We start from the raw sequence: 22,742 nt of genomic DNA, 5'->3' as shown, positions 1-22,742 counted from the left end.
AGACTTCTAGAAAATAAAAAATGAAATCTAACGATAGTTATGCTCAATTTTTAGAATCACAATGACAATAAAGAGTTGGCGGCGGACGGGCTGTAGAGGGGCATGGTGGCATCGTTTGATGGGACTTCTAAAAATTATAAAAAATAAAACTACAAGTCCAAATTTTAAAGGTTCGGAACTTCTAAAAAGTAAAAAAATAATATTGATAATCATGTTCGATTTTAAAATCTCAATGACAATAAAGAAGGGAGGTAGCGGACGGGCCGTAGAGGAGTACAATAGCAAAGCCGCCGACGGTTTGGCGGAACTTCTAGAAAGTAAAAAATGAACCCAAATGATAATTATGTTCGATTTTTAAAATCTCAATGACAATAAAGAGAAGAGACAGTGGATGTGCCGTAGAGGAGTATAATAGCAACGTTTGATGGGACATCTAGAAATTATAAAAACGAAACCCAACGTGACAATAAAATCTAAAAACTATAAAATCCAATTTTTAAAGGTTCCAAGAAGAATGAATAGAAATAGTGATAGATCGAGAAAGTAAATAAAGAAGGAAATGACATAAGAGGTAGCAACTGGTGTGACTTTTTAATAAGGTTTGGTCTTACAAAGTCTTAAGACAATGAGATAGCTATTTACTAAAATTTAAGTAAAATCATACTAAAATAATATATGATTTTGTTTAGGTGCTAGCCGCACAATTGCGGGCCACACAGCTAGTTGTATTCATATCTCCCTTCTAAAACCTCTACCGAGATATTTCCCTTGAAATAATTTCCGTTCCGTTGTTTCCCTTAAGGTTTTGAGTCCGCACTCAAATCCTCTTCATTTACTCCTTCGAAGGTTCCACGTTTTCAAATCTCAGAACCGGCAAACCCTAAAACCTAATCTACCTCTCACCTTTCGTTTTGAAGACAGTTTCGAAGTCTGAATTCGTATATTCGGATTTCGTTCCAAAAACACTAACCACAAATATCGTCGCATCCATGAATCCAATCTAGTCCAAGCGTTTACCTCGTAAATCCTAAACCTTTCCCTTGATCTCCCTCCCATGATTTTCCCATATTCCCCTAAACCTAATTCTCTCTAATTTCAATCCTGCAGCAGAAGTCTAGTTCACCTCCTCTCCATCCTTGGGCCAACTTCTCTGCGAAGTCTGTTTTGCCTCCCTAGCTTGGCCCAACACTCCCCAGCCCATCTTCCTCTCTCCTTTCCCCCTCCCACGCGTTGCCGGCCTCTGCCGAGCCCACCGAGCGCGCGCGTCGCTTCTACCGCCCTTGTCCCGCGCCACCGCTGCTCAAACCATGCCCCGCTAATCGCTTCCCACGCGCGCGGCTACCGCTTGGTCGTCGCCATCATCACCTAACCGCGCGCGCTACCGCCGTCACCATTCAAAAACCGCCACCGCCTTTGTTTCGCGCGCTCGCGCGTGGTCGTGGCCGACCGCCAAGGATGCTGCTGCCATCACCCCTTGCCGTCACTCTACCGCCTTGTCCTCGCTCCGCTCCACGCCGGCCACCGCCATCACCACCGGCGTCACCCGCCCGGTCCGCTGTCTGCCCGCGTGTTGCCAAGACCGCGAGCGGTAGCAACTCTCACTCCCAGCTCCCACATCCCTCCTCCCAAAACAGCATGGACCGAGCCCCCCTTTTATCCCTTTTCCCCTTTTTCCTGACCAACCACCGCGTCACCTTGGTCCCACCGAGGCACGCCACTAGCGTCCAACGCGGCGACGCCGCGCTCTGCCGCACGCGCGCCCTCGCTCTCTCTCTCTTGCCCTGGTGCGGGAGCGGCGCCCCACAGCAAGAGTGGAAGTGAAAGAGAGGAGAGAGAGGATGACTTGTGGATCCCACATTGTACTTTTCTTAATAAGCCGTGATGACTAGAGCATGACATATGTGCAATATCGGACCAAAACCATCCAAAAACAATGCTAGGGGATATCGTCCGGCTTCAAAAATCCATGGGTATAGAATGTCTTAGGAGGATAATCAAACTAATGCAATAATTCAGGGTAAATCTCAGACTTTATATATGATGGTTAAGACTATAATTTTTTAACTTGAAATAATCGATATACTAGATCTGTAGTCAATCAGAGGTTTATCTTTAGTTAACTTCAATCTGTAGTTAACTTGGTGGATACATGTGACTGGGGTTTATCTTTTTATATTATTGAATCAATCAGTAAGAGATCCTCGCAAACTATTTGATTACTCGAGCGGATACCTCTCGTTTGCTTAAAAACTATTCAAATAGTTATGAAATAAAAATTTAACAACACTCATACAACATATTTATACAACTTCACAAAATCTTAAGTCCAAGCTCAACTTACATGTTGAGATATAAAACGATAAATTTAACATATGAATATAATAGCATATTGTTCATATCTAAATTTATCTTTTTTTTAAAGTATAGATCGAGTTTAACCTTAAACTTTTATTGACCGATAGATATTAATATAGAGATATACTCTATATTGTTATATTTTTTTGAATTTTTCATAACTATTTATATTGAATTTAAAAGAAAAAGATACGAGGAACGTCTCCTCGATAATTACAATCCACTTATGAGATCTTTGCAAGCTTCTCCCGTGACGGTCAAGTCACGTCTCGTTTGTTTACAAGCTAGTCGGTCATGTCAAGGTCTCCTGTAGAGTCTTTTTAAAAAGTTATTACTCCTCCGTTTTAAAATGTTTGACACTGTTAACTTTCTAACACATCTTTAACCGTCCGTCTTATTCAAAAAAGTTGGTGAAATATGTAAAACTACATGTGTACATGAAAGTATATTTAACAATAAACCAAATGATATGAAAAGAATAAATAATTACTTAAATTTTTTAAATAAGACGAATGGTCAAATACGTACTTAAAAAAATCAACGGTGTCAAACATTTTAAAACGGAGGGAGTATTTTTTAATGGAAGTCCATTCAAAGTTTCATTGAAATCAAGCTGGCAAAACTGGAGGAGTCGACAAGATATTCCATTCCATTTCCAAGGCAGCCACTTGAAGAAGCTGGCCTAGCAGCTGGAGGCAATCCACAAGACGGAGACCCACTTCAAAGGGTGTGACCTAACAAAGCATTCCACGAAGCGACAACGCAGCGCGGAGGCTGACGAGTCCTTTTTTGCTTTTATTTTTGTCCCGATGATTTACTACTACCTCCGTTTTAAAATGTTTGACACCGTTGATTTTTTAGCACATGTTTAACCGTTCGTCTTATTAAAAAATTGTGAAATATATAAAACTATATGTATACATAAAAGTATATTTAACAATGAATCAAACGATATGAAAAGAATAAATAATTACTTAAATTTTTTAAATAAGACGAATGGTCAAACATGTACTAAGAAATCAACGGTGTCAAACATTTTGAAACAGAGGAAGTACTTCGACATTACTGTCAATTTTGAAACGGAGGGAGTACTTCTATGACATTACTGTTAGCGGTGTTTTTTATAAGGGTACACTAGCATCTGTTATCTTACCGATATCCCATGCATTTACAATGAGCAGTAATAATGTATTGCTATCTCCGTATCTGTCTCTTCATCTCAAAATACAACAACATAGAACCAAATGAGATCCATAGTTCTTGTATTTTTAAACGGAGAAAGTAGCTTCTTACTGGGTCTGTTTATTTTTAAAAGATGATGTTGTTGATTTTTGACATGACGTGTGACTATTCATCCTATTTACAAAATTATATAAATACTATTTATTTATTGAGTCAATGATCCTATCTATTAAAAAACGATAAAGGTAGGATTAATTTTGTACTAACATTTGTTGTTTTGGACTGACGTACACCTCTGTAAAAAAAACTAACCAAAATGAGGATATGACACAATTAGGATAACTCGTGTCCAAATTCGTTATCTTAGGTTGAGTCAAATTCCTACTCCCTCCGTATTTTAATATATGACACCGTTGACTTTTTAACAAACATTTGATATTTTGTCTTATTCAAAAAATTTATGTAATTATCATTTATTTTATTGTGACTTGATTTATCATCAAATGTTCTGTAAGCATGACATAAGTATTTTTGTATTTGCATAAAAAATTTGAATAAGACGAATGGTCAAACGTTGGTTAAAAAGTCAACGGCGTTATATATTAAAATACAGAGGGAGTACTTAGGTTATCTTTTCGGACAGAGGCAGTAGACCAACCCAGACTTAGGTGGTCAGGTCCTGTCCGAAATTTTGATTATTTGGCCATTGTAGCCAACGTGCGCTCAGGGTAAATCCAGCAGTGGGGAAGGCCTAGGCCTCTAAATCCGTTTTTGAGGGCCTGTTTCACGGACGCCATGCTTGCATAAAGAAGCACTGCAACAAAGAGAAGAAGGGGGAGGGGAAAAAAGGGAAGCGAAGTAAGAGAGGTGGAGGAAGACAAAAGCTCGGAGATCGAAGTGTAACGGATAAGATTGAGTCCTTATCCACTTATTCCGTTTTCACGAGATAATGTGGAGTACGTACACTACAACGGTCACTCTCATCTCAATCGGTGGCAACCCTCATCTGTGTTGGGTATGGCGCCCGTCACGGCGTAAAGGTCACTGATGTGGTGAAATATCTCAATCGGACATCCGGCTGTCATGGATGATACACATCTCAATCGGGCCAACACAAAAGCCTGTCACGGATGACTCTCATCTCAAATAGAACTAAACTATAGCCTGTCACGGATGACTCTTATCTCAAACGGGCTCTAAGTTAATGCCCGTCACGGATGAGTAAAATCCACAAAAAAAAATAAATTTTGTTTTTTGGCTAGCGTCAGGCCTTTGCTAGCCGGCAGTCGCCCGTAGCCGTCGTCGCTCCGCCATACCGGCCACGACTTTGTCCTACTCGTGCGCACCCGGGAAAAATTTCATGGTCGGTCACTCATCCGGAAATTGCTCCAGGCCAAGCACGGAAGAATTTCCCGATCGGTCACCTATCCTAAAATTGCTCCAGGCCAAGCACGCTTAACCTCAGAGTTCTTTGGAGATTGGCTTCCGAAAAAGAAATTGCAACTTATTGGTATGAGTATTCTATTAATCTTATTAAGCCTTGGGCTAGGATGTTACAGCCATACTCGCCGCCGCGGCCACCCGTCGCTGCCGACTGGTAGCATTGCCCCAGGTTGCTCCCGGCGCCGCCCGCCCACCGGCGCACCCACACCCGCCCGCCCGCCCGCCCACAGCGGCCCGCGCCGCTCCTGTCCACCGCGGCCGGCCGTCAGCGCCGTTCCCGTGCTCGCTGCTACCTGCACCGCACTCACAGCCGCCTGCCGCAGTCGCTCCCGGTGCCGCCCGCCCACCGACGCTCGTTTGGTGAGGGAGAGAGAGAGGAGAGAAGAAAGAGGGAGAGGAGAGTAGGGGAGAGAAAGAGAGAGAGGGAGAGTAGTTAAAATAATTATGAGAGGAGGAGAGAGAGGGGAAAAATTGAAGCAGTGGGAGGGAAAAGAGAGTGGAGGGAAAAAAATGAATGGAGGGAAATTATGAGAGGAGAGAGGGCAAAAATAAATTTTTGAATTGAATTTTATGATACTAAATGAACTTATATGAAAAAGTTGTCAAAAACAAAGTTGTATATCTCATCAAGATCTATAACTTTTATTTTGGTCATTTTTCTATATAACATTTTTTGAACAGTTTGAATTTGAAAATATGATAACTTCAAACAACATTTTCAAATATTAAATGATTTCAACTTAAAAAAAGTCATCAACAATAAAGTTGTATACCTCATCAAGATCTATAACTTTATTTTGGTCATTTTTCTATATAACATTTTTTTAACAATTTGAATTTGAATATGAAAATATGACAACTTCAAACAACATTTTCAAATACTAAATGATTTTAACTTAAAAGGTCATCAACAACAAAGTTGTATAACTCATCAAGATCTATAACTTTTATTTTGGTCATTTCTTCATCCGACAAAGTGATACTAACATTGTTTACAAAATTCACATATCTCTCATTTGGTTTTATAAACTATAAGAGCATCTCCAACAGATTCCTTAAATTAGACTCTCCAAATACCCATATAGCCAGCTCTCCATCTAATTTGGCAAGTCGAACTTGCTGCTCACTCCAACAACCTCTCCATTTACACTCTCCATTTCAAGTCTATGACAGTGGGTCCAATATGTCAGTCTCCCTACCCTTCTTCACCCCTCCTCTCTATTCTTCTCTTTCTCTCTCTACAGCCTCCACACCGCCGCCGCTCCCCCTTTCTCCATGTCACTGCCGCCACATCCACGGTCGGGAGCACTCCCTCCAAACCACCACCGCTTCCCCCTTTCTCCATGCCACCACCGCCACATCCTCAGTCGGGATCACTCCCTCCACACCACCGCCACTTCACCCTTTCTTCATGCCACCGCCGCCACATCCTCAGTTGGGAGCAGCAGCAGCCAGCAGATGTGGGGACAACAGAGCCGGCGACGGCGTAGATGACAATGTCCGCGCGACGGTGACTGCGCGGACGACAGCGGTGGCGGCTCACGAGGAAAACCTTGATGACTACCCAGGGTGTGAAGGCGGAGGCGGCGGCGGCCCCGAATCCATGCCGCCGGCCAAACCCGCGTGAGGGCGAAGATCGCGTGGAGGCAGCGGCAGCCCCGAATCCATGCCGCCGGCAAAATCCGCGCGGGGCGGAGATCGCGTGGAGGTGGCGGAGGTCGTGTGGCCGGCCAAATCCGGCTGAGGTGGATGTCGCGCGGGGGCAGAGTCCTCTAGACGACGGCGGCCGGGGCTAGCGTCGACGCAGACGACGGCGGCGGTGGTTGGTGACGACGACCTTGGCAAACACAGCCGATGAGCGATGGCGAGCTCGATGGGCGACGGCGAGCGTACGGGAGGCTAGGGCGGCGTCGGATAGAGAAGACTAGAAGAGGGGAGAGGGAGAAAGAGATAGAAAGTGGGACCCACAGTGGGGCCCACCATTTGGCCAGTGGAGGAGGTTGGCCACATTTGGCCATCCAGAGAGTTCATTTGGCCATCCAAATAGCTTAGCAATCCAAATAGCAAGACTGTTGGAGTGAGTTTTTTCATTGTTTTGGCTAAAGTTTGGCTTGGAGAGCCATCTAGCAACTCTGTTGGAGTTGTTCTAACATAGATATGTAAATTTTGTGAACAATATTACTAACATTTTATCGGATGAAGAAATGATAAAAATAAAAGTTATAGATCTTGATAAGTTATACAACTTTGTTGTTGATGATTTTTTTAGTTGAAATCATTTAGTATTTGAAAATATTGTATGAAGTTGTCATATTTTCAAATTCAAATTCAAACTATTCAAAAAAATTTATATAAGAAATGACCAAAATAAAAGTTATAGATCTTGATGAGTTATACAACTTTGTTGTTGATGACTTTTTTAGTTGAAATCATTTAGTATTTGAAAATGTTGTTTTGAAGTTGTCATATTTTCAAATTCAAATTCAAACTGTTCAAAAAAAGTTGTATAGAAAAATGACCAAAATAAAAGTTGTAAATCTTGATCAGTTATACAACTTTGTTGTTGATAATTTTTTCATTTGAAATAATTTATTACACGAAAAATTATTTTGACTAATAAAACAAATTATTATACTGCAGTTAATTATTTTGCTACACGTCAACTCACAAATATAAACATTTCATATGAAAAATGGAAAAAAAAGTCATTGATGACGGGCGTTAGTTAAAGCCCGATAGAGGTTAAGTCATCTCAATCGGGCATTAGTATAGAGCCCGTCACGGATGAGTCATATGCGACGGGCCTAGTTGTTATCTCAATCGGACCCCAAGTTGGTGTCCGTCACGGATGATGGTCATCTGTGACGGGCGCCAACTTGAAGCCCGATTGAGATATGTAATGTTATCTCAATCGGGCCTAAATTACGGCCCGTCACGGATAGGTGTCATCCGTCACAGGCCTGAGTTTTATATCCATCTAACATGTCTGTTCGACCATATCTTAATCGGGCTTTTTTTTTTTGCCCGATTGAGATGACTTGTGACGACCCGCTAATTCCAGACATGTTAGAGGCCGTCACAGATAGAAGATTCACTAGTGGAGAAGTGCTTTTTAGTCCCGGTTCATAACCCCCCTGTAGTCCCGGTTTTCAAACCGGGACTACCAATCCGGGACTAAAGATCGCTATCTTTAGTCCCAGTTTAAATACCCCGGACTAAAGATCGATCATTAGTCCTGGTTGGTAATACCAATCGGGACAAAAGAGAGGGTAGCGGCAGTGAGATGGTCCCTTTTCTTTTTTTTTCTTTTTTATTTTCTCCCGAATCAAGTGGGATACATATCCCAAATCAAACCCCAAATACCCAAATCAAACCCCAAATGAAAGTAACATCACAAATCTACATCATAAATCTTATACATCACAGATCCATACAAATGTACAATGAATCACAAAATTATCCATACAAAAGTACATCACAGTGAATCACAAATAAAAAAACAACGTTGACTGCCGCTGCCGCCGGCCGCCTGCCCGCCGCCGCCGGGCGTGGCCCCATCGGCCGCCGCCGCACGGCTGCCCGCCGCGCGGCCGCCTCGCTCCCCCGCCGCCACATGGCCGCCTGCCGCGCGGCCGCCTCGCTCCGCCGCCGCACGGCCGCGGCCCCACCAGCCGCCGCCGCCTCGCTCCGTCGCCGCCGCCCGGCCGCAATAAAGAGGGAAAGGAGGAGGAGGAGGCGGGGAGGGGAAGGGGGAGCAGAGAGGGGAAGGGCCAGGGGAGGAAGGGGATATCGAGGAGGCGCTGGAGGCGGATATCAGGAGACTTAAAGAGGAGAGAAAAAAGGGGATTGGTCACCACAAGGAGATAATTGGGGCGCGCTCGGCAGTCTATTTTGGTCCCGGTTGGTATAAACAACCGGGACTAAAGATTAGATCATACCAACCGGGACTGAAGATAATTGGAGTCTGACCCTACCCACCAACTTCTTTAAATCAGGACTAAAGATCAAAAATTTTTTAACTGGGACTAAAGATGATCTTTACTCCCGATTTTTATTACAACCGGGACTATTGTGTAATTTGGTCAACCGACCAAAGATGGTTTCTCCACCAGTGATTCTGTACTCGTGGTAGTTTTTCTTTTTTTTCCACTCACCCTCAAATAAATAATCTTTACTGCGTGAAACACTACGCACGATATGTAATATTTATATGCAAATTGAACGTTGAAAAGTGGTCAATTCATAACCCTTCGTCACGCCGCAGAAGGAAAATTAATGGCATACAGGCATGCATTTACGTAGTTGAAATAATTTTATGTCGATTGGGTGGTGAGTGGCAATGCCTGTCTACCCCTACCGTTACGCACATACCTCATGTTCATTAATTTATGCCGTTTCCATTTAACATATCTCTACTTCCTAAGGAAACTGACTGACTGACAAATAGGACATGCGATTTTTTTTTAATCTTCAGCATATGACTTTGACAATAAATTTAGTACAATAAATCAATAAAATTTAATAAGTTCTTTCTATGGAAAATCTCGACATAGCAGTTTTATGATTTTATATTAAGTGTTTTAATTTTTTTTACGATCAATAATTTAAAGTTTTGACTAAAAAACGTTCAAAGTTGATCACAAGAAAATCTTATTACCAGTCGTACTCGTGTTTTCTGTGTCTCTATATATATATATGGCCATACAACGAAAACACAGACAGAGACACGAGCAAGCTAACGAGTGAGTGCAAATTAAGCTAGTGATCGATAGTGTGGTCATGGGTGTTGGTCCTCATTGTACTACTAGTCTGCTAATAATACTGGCCGTCGTCATCACGTCTTTGCTCACGACGACGATCATGGCGGATGAGCAGAGCAATGGTACCGACCTCGCCGCGCTGCTTGCCTTCAAGGCTCGGGTCTCTGACCCTTTGGGCTTCCTGCGTGACGGCTGGAGGGAGGACAATGCATCCTGCTTCTGCCAGTGGATTGGCGTGTCGTGCAGCCGCCGCCGGCAGCGCGTCACCGCCCTGCAGCTGCCGGGCGTTCCCCTCCAAGGAACGCTCACCCCTCACCTCGGTAACCTCTCTTTCCTCTACGTCCTCAACCTCACCAACACCAGCCTCACGGGGACACTCCCGGGTGTTATAGGAAGGCTGCATCGCCTCGAGCTCCTTGATCTTGGCTACAATGCCTTGTCAGGTAACATCCCAGCCACCATAGGAAACCTCACCAAACTTGAGCTTCTTAATCTCGAGTTTAACCAGCTATCTGGTCCAATCCCAGCAGAGCTGCAGGGCCTGCGAAGCCTTGGCAGCATGAATCTCCGTAGGAACTATCTCAGTGGCTCGATTCCCAACAGTCTATTCAACAACACCGCATTGTTAGGTTATCTCAGCATTGGCAACAACAGCTTGTCAGGGCCAATACCGCACGTGATATTCTCGTTGCACGTGCTGCAGGTCCTTGTTCTAGAGCACAATCAATTGTCCGGCTCACTGCCCCCAGCCATCTTCAACATGTCCAGACTTGAAAAGCTGTATGCCACTCGAAACAATCTCACTGGACCTATCCCACTATCCCACACCCAGCTGGAAACCACACCTTTATTAGCATCCCCATGATTCGGGTGATGTGTCTCTCTTTCAACGGATTCACAGGCCGAATTCCACCTGGGCTTGCGGCATGCCGGAAACTCCAGATGCTTGAGTTAGGTGGGAATCTCTTGACGGATCATGTGCCGGAATGGTTAGCGGGCTTGTCCCTGCTAAGCACCTTGGTTATAGGTCAGAATGAGCTTGTCGGTTCGATCCCAGTTGTGCTAAGCAATCTCACCAAGCTCACAGTGCTTGATCTGTCATCTTGCAAGCTAAGTGGAATCATTCCATTGGAACTAGGAAAGATGACACAACTCAACATCTTGCACCTCTCATTTAATCGCCTAACTGGTCCTTTTCCTACCTCCCTTGGTAACTTGACAAAATTATCTTTTCTAGGATTAGAATCTAACCTGCTGACCGGACAAGTACCTGAGACCCTTGGGAACCTCAGGTCTCTATACTCCCTTGGTATTGGAAAAAATCATCTACAAGGGAAACTTCACTTCTTTGCCCTTCTCTCCAATTGTAGGGAACTCCAATTCCTCGACATAGGAATGAATTCTTTCTCAGGGAGCATTTCTGCGAGTTTACTAGCAAACCTCTCTAACAACTTACAATATTTTTATGCAAACAATAACAACTTAACTGGCAGTATTCCCGCTACCATATCAAATCTGACTAACCTGAATGTAATAGGCCTTTTTGACAACCAAATAAGCGGCACAATTCCAGATTCTATAATGCTAGTGGATAATCTACAGGCATTGGACCTCTCTATAAACAATTTGTTTGGACCAATCCCAGGACAAATTGGTACCCCAAAAGGAATGGTCGCATTATCTCTCAGTGGCAACAAACTTTCTAGTTCCATCCCTAACGGTGTTGGCAACCTAAGCACGTTGCAGTACTTATTTCTGTCATATAATAGGTTGTCATCAGTTATACCCGCAAGCTTAGTTAATCTTAGTAATCTTCTCCAACTAGATATATCTAATAATAACTTAACTGGTTCATTGCCTTCTGATCTCAGTTCCTTCAAAGCAATAGGCCTAATGGACATCTCTGCAAATAATTTGGTTGGTAGCCTCCCAACTTCGTTGGGACAGCTCCAACTGTCAAGCTACCTGAATTTATCTCAAAATACACTCAATGATTCAATTCCAGACTCTTTCAAAGGTCTAATTAATTTAGAAACATTGGATCTGTCTCATAACAATCTTTCAGGAGGCATACCAAAATACTTTGCCAACTTAACCTATCTTACTTCTTTGAACCTCTCCTTTAACAATCTACAAGGTCAGATTCCAAGTGGAGGTGTTTTTTCAAACATCACTCTGCAATCTTTAATGGGAAATCCTAGACTCTGTGGTGCTCCACGTTTGGGATTTCCTGCATGTCTGGAGAAGTCCCACTCGACTAGAACAAAACACCTGCTGAAGATTGTGCTCCCTGCTGTCATTGCGGCGTTTGGTGCCATTGTTGTGTTCCTATACCTATTGATTGGAAAGAAAATGAAGAATCCAGATATTACGGCTTCTTTTGACATAGCTGATGCGATTTGTCATAGGCTAGTGTCCTACCAAGAAATTGTTCGCGCTACCGAAAATTTCAACGAGGACAACCTACTTGGAGTTGGAAGTTTTGGCAAAGTTTTCAAGGGTCGGCTGGATGACGGTTTGGTGGTTGCAATCAAAATCCTCAACATGCAGGTTGAACGAGCTATTAGGAGTTTTGATGCAGAGTGCCATGTCCTGCGGATGGCCAGACATCGCAACCTGATAAAGATACTGAATACATGTTCCAACTTGGATTTCAGAGCATTGTTGCTTCAATTCATGCCCGATGGAAACTTGGAGTCATACTTGCACTCTGAAAGAAGGCCTTGTGTGGGATCATTTCTGAAAAGGATGGAGATTATGCTCGATGTGTCAATGGCTATGGAATATCTGCATCATGAACACCATGAGGTCGTCCTGCATTGTGATTTGAAACCTAGCAACGTGCTATTTGATGAAGAGATGACTGCACACGTAGCAGACTTCGGCATAGCAAAGATGTTGTTAGGGGATGACAATTCAGCAGTTTCAGCAAGCATGCCAGGCACAATTGGGTACATGGCGCCAGGTACTTACACTAGCCAATCTAAAGCCACATACATTTTTTCCCCCAAGAAACATGTGTTTTCATTTAAATTTTTAGCAAACCTTTTTCAGTTGACTTCCTAAATTTCTCTGACAGAGTATGCATTCATGGGAAAGGCATCACGGAAGAGCGATGTGTTCAGCTTCGGAATCATGCTGCTCGAGGTGTTCACTGGGAAGAGGCCTACAGATCCCATGTTCATTGGTGGATTGACCCTGAGGCTATGGGTTTCTCAATCATTTTCCGAGAATCTTATTGATGTTGCCGATGAGCACCTACTGCAAGACGAAGAAACACATCTTTGTTTTGATCACCAGAACACTTCATTGGGATCTTCTTTGACTAGCAGGAGTAACAGCATTCTTACGTCGATATTTGAGCTAGGCCTGTTGTGTTCGTGTGAGTCACCTGAGCAAAGGATGGCAATGAATGATGTAGTTTCAAAGCTGAAAGGAATCAAGAAGGTTTACTCTGCATCTATGCTGGAAACGCAAAGGCATCGGCAATACTAGATCAACCTTGTGTCGATGTAATTAACTCTGTAAATTTTACTTCGCTTTTCTCTATTCCTTAATGAAATTGGCCATCCCATCGAATGTTTAACACATGCATGAAGTATTAAATATAGACAAAAAAAATAATTACACAGATTGCGTGTAAATTGCGAGACGAATTTTTAAGCCTAATTGCTCCATGATTTGACAATATTGGGCTACAGTAAACATTTGCTAATGATGGATTAATTAGACTTAATAAATTCGTCTTGCAGTTTACAGGTGGAATCTGTAATTTGTTTTGTTATTACTCTACGTTTAACACTTTAAATGTGTGTCCGTATATCCGATGTGATACGCCAAAACTTTTCGTTCGCGAACTAAACAGGGCCTTAGCTAGTCTACCCCATACTCCCTTCGTCCCAAAAAAACCCAAACCTAATATGGGATGGGTCATGGGACATAATCTAATACAATGAATCTGAACAGACTCATATCCCATCTTATACTAGTTGGATTTTATTGGACGGAGGGAGTATATGTGAACTGTGCGATTAATTATATCGTGTGTTCGCTCGATAATTTTGGACTTTGGAGCATGGTGCTCGCCATTTAACTGGTCTGAGTCTCAGGTCAAACTGGTCAGCGCCACCACAGCATCGAGCAATACGGTTCCTTAAATAAGGTTATCCACTCCACTCTGACTCCTCGTGTTGGAACTGAAAATTTTAAGAAATACTTCTATGAAAATATTAGAGAAATTAATATTACTTGTGGCAACAAAATGTTTATGGGTAACCCACAAATACATTGGTCTCGAATAAAAAAAAAGCGGGTTCACAGCTTATTTTATCCACTTATACCCTTAAGTGCAGCCCATGTGGACACATGGTTTTTAAATTATATCTTCTATTCACTTACTTTTGATCTATTAATATATACGAGATAAAGCTTTTACCTCTTTTAGAAAAACTATATATCTTCTACTCACAAATAAGGAAAAAACTCGTAAAGCTAATGTACAGTGTGGGTCACTACTTGTGAAAGAAGATGCAACTATATATCTCATGGGTTGCAGTTGCACTACACCATACCTTCCTATGGTGGGGTGATATGCGTGTAGGAGCTGAGCTAGGATCGATGAGGCCACTTGTTGGTGGATATCATATTATCATTTTCGCTAGCTAGTTTCGGCGTGCTATGCGGATCGATGATTACGTCTCAATGCCAAAGCCACTCGATCTTCCTGATCTAGAAATGAATTAAATGGGCTTATAATGCATAAAAGTTGATGTGAAATTATAATTGTGCATAACACATAGTAGATAGTTATGATTAAGGATGAGAGGGATATATTCAACAATATATATATAATTATTATACTTTAGATGATAGGGCTCAATGTATAATGAGTTTTATAGCAATAACAAGTGCACTAAGTGGATTGCACATTTGCACATGCACATTGGGGCAAAGCTAGGGCCATCTTGTCTAGCACAAACCCCTTACCCCCATATCTGTAGAGTATTTCCTTCTATTAACTTATTAAAGTAATAGAAAAATAGCCTATATGTTTACTCTCACGGCCTAGAAATTTTCATATTAAAAGAAGAAAAAGAACAATAGAGTCCATACAGAAATACAATTTAGAAATAGCTGAAATTCAGAATTAAAAAATAAAGAATATTGGAAGAGCAGACTAGAGTCCATGCCGGTATACAATTTAGAACTAACGGAAATTCAGAATTAAAAAACAAGAAAATTAAAATTAGGTTAGAGTCCATATAGACATACAATTTAGAAATAACTAAGGGCATGTTTAGGGGAGCTTCTAGCTACTGCCGCTTCCCCATAATCAGAAGCTTCATCAAACAGTCCAGCTTTTGATCTAAATTCTGAGAAGCTATAGTTGTAGAATCCAGAAAATGAACTAGATGACAAAAGCTGGGTAACCCAGCTTTTCCAGATTCTTAGAAGCTGGCTACCAACCAGCTGCTTCTCAAAAATCTTAAGCTCCTCCAAACAAGCCTTAAAATTCAGAATTAAAAAAAAATATTGAAAGAAAAGTATAGGGTATTATAAGAAAAGTCTATATAAAAATACAATTTAGAAATTACTAAAATTCAGAATTAAAAAATAAAAAATATTATAAGAAGAGTATAAAGTCCATATAAAAATACAATTAAGAAATAATAGAAATTCGAAATTAAAAATAAAGAATAATAGAAAAAGAGTATAGAGTCTACATATGAATTTAGAATTAACTAAAATTCAGAATAGAAATAATAAAATTAAAAGTAAAGTTTAGAATCCATATAGAAATACAATTTACAAATAACTAAAATTTGACATAAAAAAATGGGAAGAAAAGTCTAGAGTTCGTATAGGAATATAATTTAGAAGTAAGTGATATTCGAAACTAAAAAATAAAGAATATTAAAGGAGGAATTTAGAGCCCACATAGAAATACAATTAGAAATAACAAAATTTCAGAATTATAAATAAATAATATTGAAAGAAGAACCTATAGTCCATATAGAAATTCAATTTACAAATAACAAAAATTCAGAATTGAAAATAAGGAATATTGAAAGATGAGTCTAGAGTCCATATAGGAATCCAATTTAGAAATAACTAAACTTTGATATAAAAAATAGTTAATAACTATCACGTATAAAATACAATAAGAATATTGCACATTGTTAGTTTGATAAATTTAGTACAAAATTTTAAATTATGTTGTCGTTTTAATATATTTTAATAATAAATTGAGAAAAATATATATGCTATTATATGAGAGAAAATATAATGATACTAGTCGCGCAATCTGCATGGGCCATTTTGCTAGTTATAACAAAGAATTTAAGATCATGACATCCGGCTCCCTAGCTCCAGATACCGAGAATGCATGAGATTTTTAATTCCGTATTTGCATCCAACCATGATGCATTTGTTTTGCTTCGTTAGGGCAAGTGTTATAGTAGATATGATTACCACATCTAAATTTATCCATATCATTTACTAATAAATTAAGAGAAAATCCATACAATATGTCACCTCTAATACATAAATACCACTATACCAGGGGTGTTCGTCATCACTTCTCTGCTCCACCTCATCACTTAAATCACTTAATCCAATGTGGTACTTTTAGGCTAGTTCAGAGTACACGACCTAGCTATTGCGCTCGTCCTCGTCTTGTCGGCTTCTTCATGGATTGGATTGGTGTAAGCTAGTGAGATCGACGCCAACGCTACGCTGATCATGAGAAGCGGCCGGCCGGTCGATCGCGTTGGTTGTCATGGACTCGTGGTGGTGGCGGCAGTGTGACGTCCCACCAAACCAAATCTTTGAGATTCCAGGCATATCGCACCCACACGACAAGGGACGACTGGTAGGCTGGTAGCTAGATGTAAAAATAGAAATTCAATTCCTTCACCAACAATAATTCTATAAAATCAGTAGTACTAATTACCAATGCACAAAAATCGTGCATGTTAGAGCATTTTTTAATTATTTATTGATTTAGTTTTATCTTTACAATTTAAATTAGAAGAGAAAAGCCTTTTTGGAGATTGAAGAGGTGGATTATTTTGAGGAACCTGAGCAGTACATTACCCGTCCCACTACCTCTGGACATGCTGAATCCCAATTTTTATGATTTACATTACCATGTATTTTCTTTTTAAAACTAGGCATGTCTTATTTAAGCAAATAATATCTAGTTTGGGAAATATGGTACATATAATCCTTATTGCTGCATGTTCATCCTTGAATTATTGTTATTCTCACATTTGTACCATAGAATGGGAGATAGTACACCTAAATAAAGTACTAAAGGGTATAAATACATATGCTATTGCTTAGATTGCATATGACATGGCTCATATGCAATTGCCGAGCCGGCGCCAACCGCGTGAGCCCAGGCGGCATCAGCACTTTGCCACCCCAACCCTTCTCATCGTCAAAATCGGTAGGCTTCCCCGACGTCTCGTCTGGGGTCTGTCATAGCAAGGACAAGGAGCCCAAGAAGCACGGCAAGGGCGACCCGGACCAGTACTGCAACCATCGATTTCTTTTTGTGCGGTCGTGAAAAAAAAAAACAATCATCGCTTGCGAAGAATTGTGTCACTCAAGCACCATTGGCGGTGGATGCATGATGAACACCGTTTGGGATGGGCACATCCTCTTTATCGAGGAGATAAAAGGAGGATCATTACATGTAGGACTTTAATTTGCTATTGTGTGCAAAACTTTATAACTTCTTATTATGTGTGCCACTATATGTGATTATTTCTGATTTGGGTCTACTAGAATGGAGTATGTCTCTGGTCTTCGCATTCAAGATCTGGTAAGTATCTATTAATTATGTGTATATTGTGTGAGAGGTAACTTTACCAACTATATAAGCAACCCCACCTCCATCCATCCAAAGAAGAGTAAGGATCATTTCAACCCATTATATCCCTCAAACCAAATAAAAAACAGGGTTCGTTCCATCCCTTCAACCAAATAGAAAATATAATCATCCCATCTTAAAAAAACAGGGCGATGGGTTAGCCTTATTCCTAAACCAAAACACATACTAATAGTGTAGTAGGAATGGTGAAAATGCTCCTACAAGTTGGTCCATAAAAAATTCAATTGTTGATAATAACTTAAATGCCTCTTGCTACCCAAAGTGGGGGCAATAAATCGTATGCCTCCTGCACCAACGCACTCCCATCCATCGCAAATACCCGCGCTTCTACTTTTTTTTAAAAAAAAGAAATCTTTTGGGTATGACTTCCACCATAAATTTTTATATATTAGAATAACTATATAAAATTTGATAAGTTCTTTTAAGGAAAATTTACACATAAGAGTTTTATGATTCTAAATAAAGTACTTTTTTGATGGTCAATGTTTAGAAACTGAAAAAAAAAATGAAACGACACATGCATACTGATGAATATAGCGAATAAGAGGATTGCTGAAGCTATTCAAAGTTTCAATCCAGGCTGCACTGAGGAGGCGAAGAATTTGATCCCAGAATAGAATCCTAACAGGTAACAGCCACTTCCGCCCTCTATAAATGGCCTAACACACACAGACAGTATACGCAGTAGTTCAATACTTCAATAAGTACGTTCACACACTTGACACTTGAGCTAGCTGACGAGTGAGAGTGATCCTAGTGATCTATCGATAGTCGTCCGTGGATCATGGGTCTTGTTCCTCCTTGGATGACCTTGCTAGTGCTGGTGATCATGTCGTCTACGTCAATCACGGTGGCGGAGCATCACCGGAGGAGCAGCAACGACACCGACCTCGCCGCATTGCTTGCCTTCAAAGCTCAGCTCTCTGACCCTCACGGCGTCCTGGGTGACGGTTGGAGGGACAATGTATCATTCTGCCATTGGATCGGCGTGTCGTGCAGCCGCCGCCGGCAACGCGTCACCGCTCTCGTCCTACCGGACACGCTTCTTGATGGGTCGATCACCCCTCACCTCGGTAACCTCTCTTTCCTCACTGTTCTCAGCCACACCAACACCAGCCTCACAGGCTCCATTCCAGCTGAGCTTGGAAGGTTAGCTCGTCTGAGATACCTTGATCTCCGCCGCAATACCTTGTCAGGATCCATCCCATCAACCATGGGAAACCTCACGAGGCTCCAATCTCTTATCTTCGATAGAAATCACCTCTCAGGGAAGATACCATCAGAGTTGCAAAATCTGCAAAATCTTGTGCACTTGAGCCTACAGGGGAATTACTTAAGTGGTTCTATACCAGACCTCATTTTCAACGGCTCGAGTAGTGTCTTAACCTTCATAAACTTGGGCAACAACAGCCTGTCAGGGCCAATACCGAGCGTGATTAGCTCCTTGTCCATGCTGCAGGTCCTTGTTCTTCAGTTCAATCAATTGTCCGGCTCACTGCCCCCAACCATCTTCAATATGTCCAGACTTGAAGAGTTGTATTCCGCTGGAAACAATCTGACTGGACCTATCACATTCCCAGCTGGAAACCAGAGCTTTATCTGCCCCATGATTCGAACGTTGGGCATCGGTGGAAACAGATTCACGGGCCGAATTCCACCTGGACTCACAGCTTGTCGGAAACTCGAAACCCTTGGTTTGTGTCTTAATCTCTTATCAGGTGATGTGCCGGAATGGTTAGCGGACTTGTCCGAGCTCAACTTCCTATATCTATGTGAAAATGAACTTACCGGTTCGATCCCAGCTGTTCTCAGCAATCTCACAATGCTCACTGAACTCGATTTGTCCTTTTGCAACCTAACCGGTAGGATTCCAACGGAGCTCGCAACTTTGACACAACTCACGTATTTGTACCTCGAATCTAATCAGCTAACTGGTCCTTTTCCTACTTTCGTTTGTAACTTGACTCGATTATCTCTTCTAGCATTAGATACGAACCTGTTGACTAGACAAGTACCAGAGACCCTTGGAAACCTCAGGTCTCTACACTGGCTTGATATTGGAGAAAATCATCTGCAAGGAAAACTTGACTTCTTTGCTTCTCTCTCCAATTGTAGGCAACTCCAAATCCTCGACATAGGAAACAATTCTTTCTCTGGGAGCATTCCTGCGAGTTTACTTGCAAACCTCTCTAACAATTTGGTGTTTTTTAATGCAGGCGAGAACAGCTTGACTGGCAATCTTCCTGATACAATATCAAATCTGACTAACCTGAATGTAATAAGCCTTAGTAACAACCAATTAAGCGGCCCAATTCCAGATTCTATCGTGCTAATGGAGAATCTGCAATATTCGTCCCTCCATGGGAATATTATGTTTGGACCAGTCCCAACTCAAATTGGTACTCTTCAAAGTATTGTTGTCTTATATCTCGACGACAACAAGTTTTCTGGATCCATTCCTAACGGTGTCGGCAACCTAACCACGTTGCAGGACCTACGCCTGTCATATAACTTGCTATCATCATCTATACCCGCAAGCTTAGTTAATCTTAGTAATCTTCTCCGACTATATATATCTCATAATAACTTAACTGGTGCATTGCCTTCTGATCTCAGCCCCTGGAGAGCAATAGCCGAAATGGGCATCTCTGCAAATAATTTGGTTGGTAGCCTCCCAACTTCATGGGGACACCTCCAACTGTTAAGCTACCTGAATCTATCTCAAAACACATTCAATGATTTAATTCCAGACTCTTTCAAAGGTCTAGTTAATTTAGAAACACTGGACCTGTCTCATAACAATCTTTTAGGAGGCATACCAAAATACTTTGCCAACTTAACCTTTCTTACTTCTCTAAACCTCTCCTTTAACAATCTACAAGGTCAGATACCAAGTGGAGGTGTTTTTTCAAACATCACTCTGCAATCATTAATGGGAAATCCTAGACTCTGTGGTGTTCCACGTTTGGGATTTCCTGCATGTCTGGAGAAGTCCCACTCGACTAGAACAAAACACTTGCTGAAGATCGTGCTCCCTGCTATCATTGCGGCGTTTGGTGCCATTGTTGTGTTCCTATACCTATTGATTGGAAAGAAAATGAAGAATCCAGATATTACGGCTTCTTTTGACATAGCTGATGCGATTTGTCATAGGCTAGTGTCCTACCAAGAAATTGTTCGCGCTACCGAAAATTTCAACGAGGACAACCTACTTGGAGTTGCAATCAAAATCCTCAACATGCAGGTTGAACGAGCTCTTAGGAGTTTTGATGCAGAGTGCCATGTCCTGCGGATGGCCAGACATCGCAACCTGATAAAGATACTGAATACATGTTCCAACTTGGATTTCAGAGCACTGTTGCTTCAATTCATGCCCAATGGAAACTTGGAATCATACTTGCACTCTGAAAGCAGGCCTTGTGTGGGATCATTCCTCAAAAGGATGGAGATTATGCTAGATGTGTCAATGGCTATGGAATATCTGCATCATGAGCACCATGAGGTCGTCCTGCATTGTGATTTGAAACCTACCAACGTGCTATTTGATGAAGAGATGACTGCACACGTAGCCGACTTTGGCATAGCAAAGATGCTGTTAGGGGATGACAATTCAGCAGTTTCAGCAAGTATGCCAGGCACAATTGGGTACATGGCGCCAGGTATTTGCACTAGCCAATCTAAAGCCACCTACATTTTTTTCCCCAAGCATCTAAGAAGATCTCTTCCCATGAATGCATACTCTGTCAGAGAAATTTAGGAAGTCAACTGAAAAATGTTTGCTAAAAATTAAATGAAACATATGTCGGTGGAGGTCCTAAGACAGTGTGGCGGAGGGGGAAAACCGGAGGCGCACCGGCTCGCCGACCATCGGAGAGTGGCGTTGACGACCGCAAGCCCAGCGCCCAGGACTGCGAGCTCACGGCAGCCGTCCCCACCGTCGGCGCTGGCATCGACGATCGCGAGCCCAGCGCCCAGGACTGCGAGCTCGCGGCGGCCGTCCTCGCCGTCGGCGCTTCGAGTGCTCCTCCGCCGATCCGTTCCAGGCATCGGTGGGATTGGAGTTGGAGGTGGCTGAGGCGGAGTGGGAGAGGCGGTGGCGCACGGGATCCCCATCCTTCGGAGCGTGCGTCTACGACGGCGACCTCGGCGCCCATGACGACGAGCTCGCGGCGGCCGGCCCCGCCGTCTCCGCTTTGGGGCCCTCCTCTCCAAGTGTGGGTGGGATTGCAGGTGGAGGTGGAGGTGACTGATGCGGAGGGGGAGAGGTGGAAGCTCACGGGCTCCCCTTCCGTCGCTCGCCAAGGCCGCACGCGCCCGCCGCTGCTCGCCGAGGCTGCACGCGCCCGCGTGCTGCTCGCCAAGGCAGCACGCGCCTTGAGGTCGCCGCCGCTGTACGCGTCCTCCGGTCACCATCGCCACCGCCGTCGCTGCCGCACGCGCCCGTAGTGCCAGCCAGTTGCCGCCGTCGCACGCGCCAGCCGGTGGCTGCCCTCGCACGCGCTGGCTCGATTGATTAAGGCTAATCTTGAATGTTAGCTGATTTGCTGGCAGCCTAGCACTCGACGGAATGGGGATTGAGCAATTAGCAAATTACTAAGATACCCTTGGTAATAAAAATTTTGTTCCTAAATTACCCTTCAAAGATTAACGGTGGATAACAATTCATGTAGGAGGTATCTCAGGTACCTTCCAAGCACTGTAAAAGACCTCTCATGAGAAAGGCATCACGGAAGAGCGATGTGTTCAGCTTCGGAATAATGCTGCTCGAGGTGTTCACTGGTAAGAGGCCTACAGATCCCATGTTCATTGGTGGATTGACCTTGAGGCTGTGGGTTTCTCAATCATTTCCTGATAATCTTATTGATGTTGCCGATGAGCACCTACTGCAAGACGAAGAAACACGTCTTTGTTTTGATTACCAGAACATTTCCTCGACTAGCAGGAGTAACAGCTTCCTTACGTTGATATTTGAGCTAGGCCTGTTGTGTTCGAGTGAGTCACCTGAGCAGAGGATAGCTATGAACGATGTAGTTTCAAAGCTGAAAGGGATCAAGAAAGATTACTCTGCATCTATGCTGGAAATGCAGAGGCCTCGGCAATACTAG

The 22,742-nt window shown here is 42.5% G+C and overlaps 1 protein-coding gene and 1 pseudogene across 1 annotated transcript; both read left to right on the top strand.

Moving 5' to 3' along the window:
- The first annotated feature begins 9,718 nt into the window (after positions 1 to 9,718).
- Positions 9,719 to 13,372, top strand: LOC127754227 (probable LRR receptor-like serine/threonine-protein kinase At3g47570; annotated as a pseudogene).
- Positions 13,373 to 18,426: 5,054 nt separating this feature from the next.
- On the top strand, positions 18,427 to 22,742 carry LOC127755884 (probable LRR receptor-like serine/threonine-protein kinase At3g47570). Its single transcript, XM_052281498.1, has 3 exons — positions 18,427 to 19,488; positions 19,906 to 21,296; positions 22,339 to 22,742. Exons 1-3 carry the CDS (start codon positions 18,443 to 18,445, stop codon positions 22,740 to 22,742), a joined length of 2,841 nt encoding a protein of 946 aa, XP_052137458.1. The 5' UTR covers positions 18,427 to 18,442.

Source organism: Oryza glaberrima, chromosome 11, assembly GCF_000147395.1.
Source record: "Oryza glaberrima chromosome 11, OglaRS2, whole genome shotgun sequence".
NCBI classification, from domain to species: domain Eukaryota; kingdom Viridiplantae; phylum Streptophyta; class Magnoliopsida; order Poales; family Poaceae; genus Oryza; species Oryza glaberrima.
Note: the sequence above shows the minus strand (reverse complement) of the source record. Positions and strands in the feature narration are given on the sequence as shown.

What these genes read in the sequence shown, in the direction of transcription:
- LOC127755884 (XM_052281498.1), top strand. Translation starts at nt 18,443, where the DNA reads ATGACCTTGCTAGTGCTGGTGATCATGTCGTCTACGTCAATCACGGTG. An exon ending in GAACTCGATTTGTCCTTTTG is followed by an intron (nt 19,489 to 19,905) that starts CAACCTAACCGG and finishes AAATCTGACTAA; the next exon opens with CCTGAATGTAATAAGCCTTA. An exon ending in AATTGGGTACATGGCGCCAG is followed by an intron (nt 21,297 to 22,338) that starts GTATTTGCACTA and finishes CCAAGCACTGTA; the next exon opens with AAAGACCTCTCATGAGAAAG.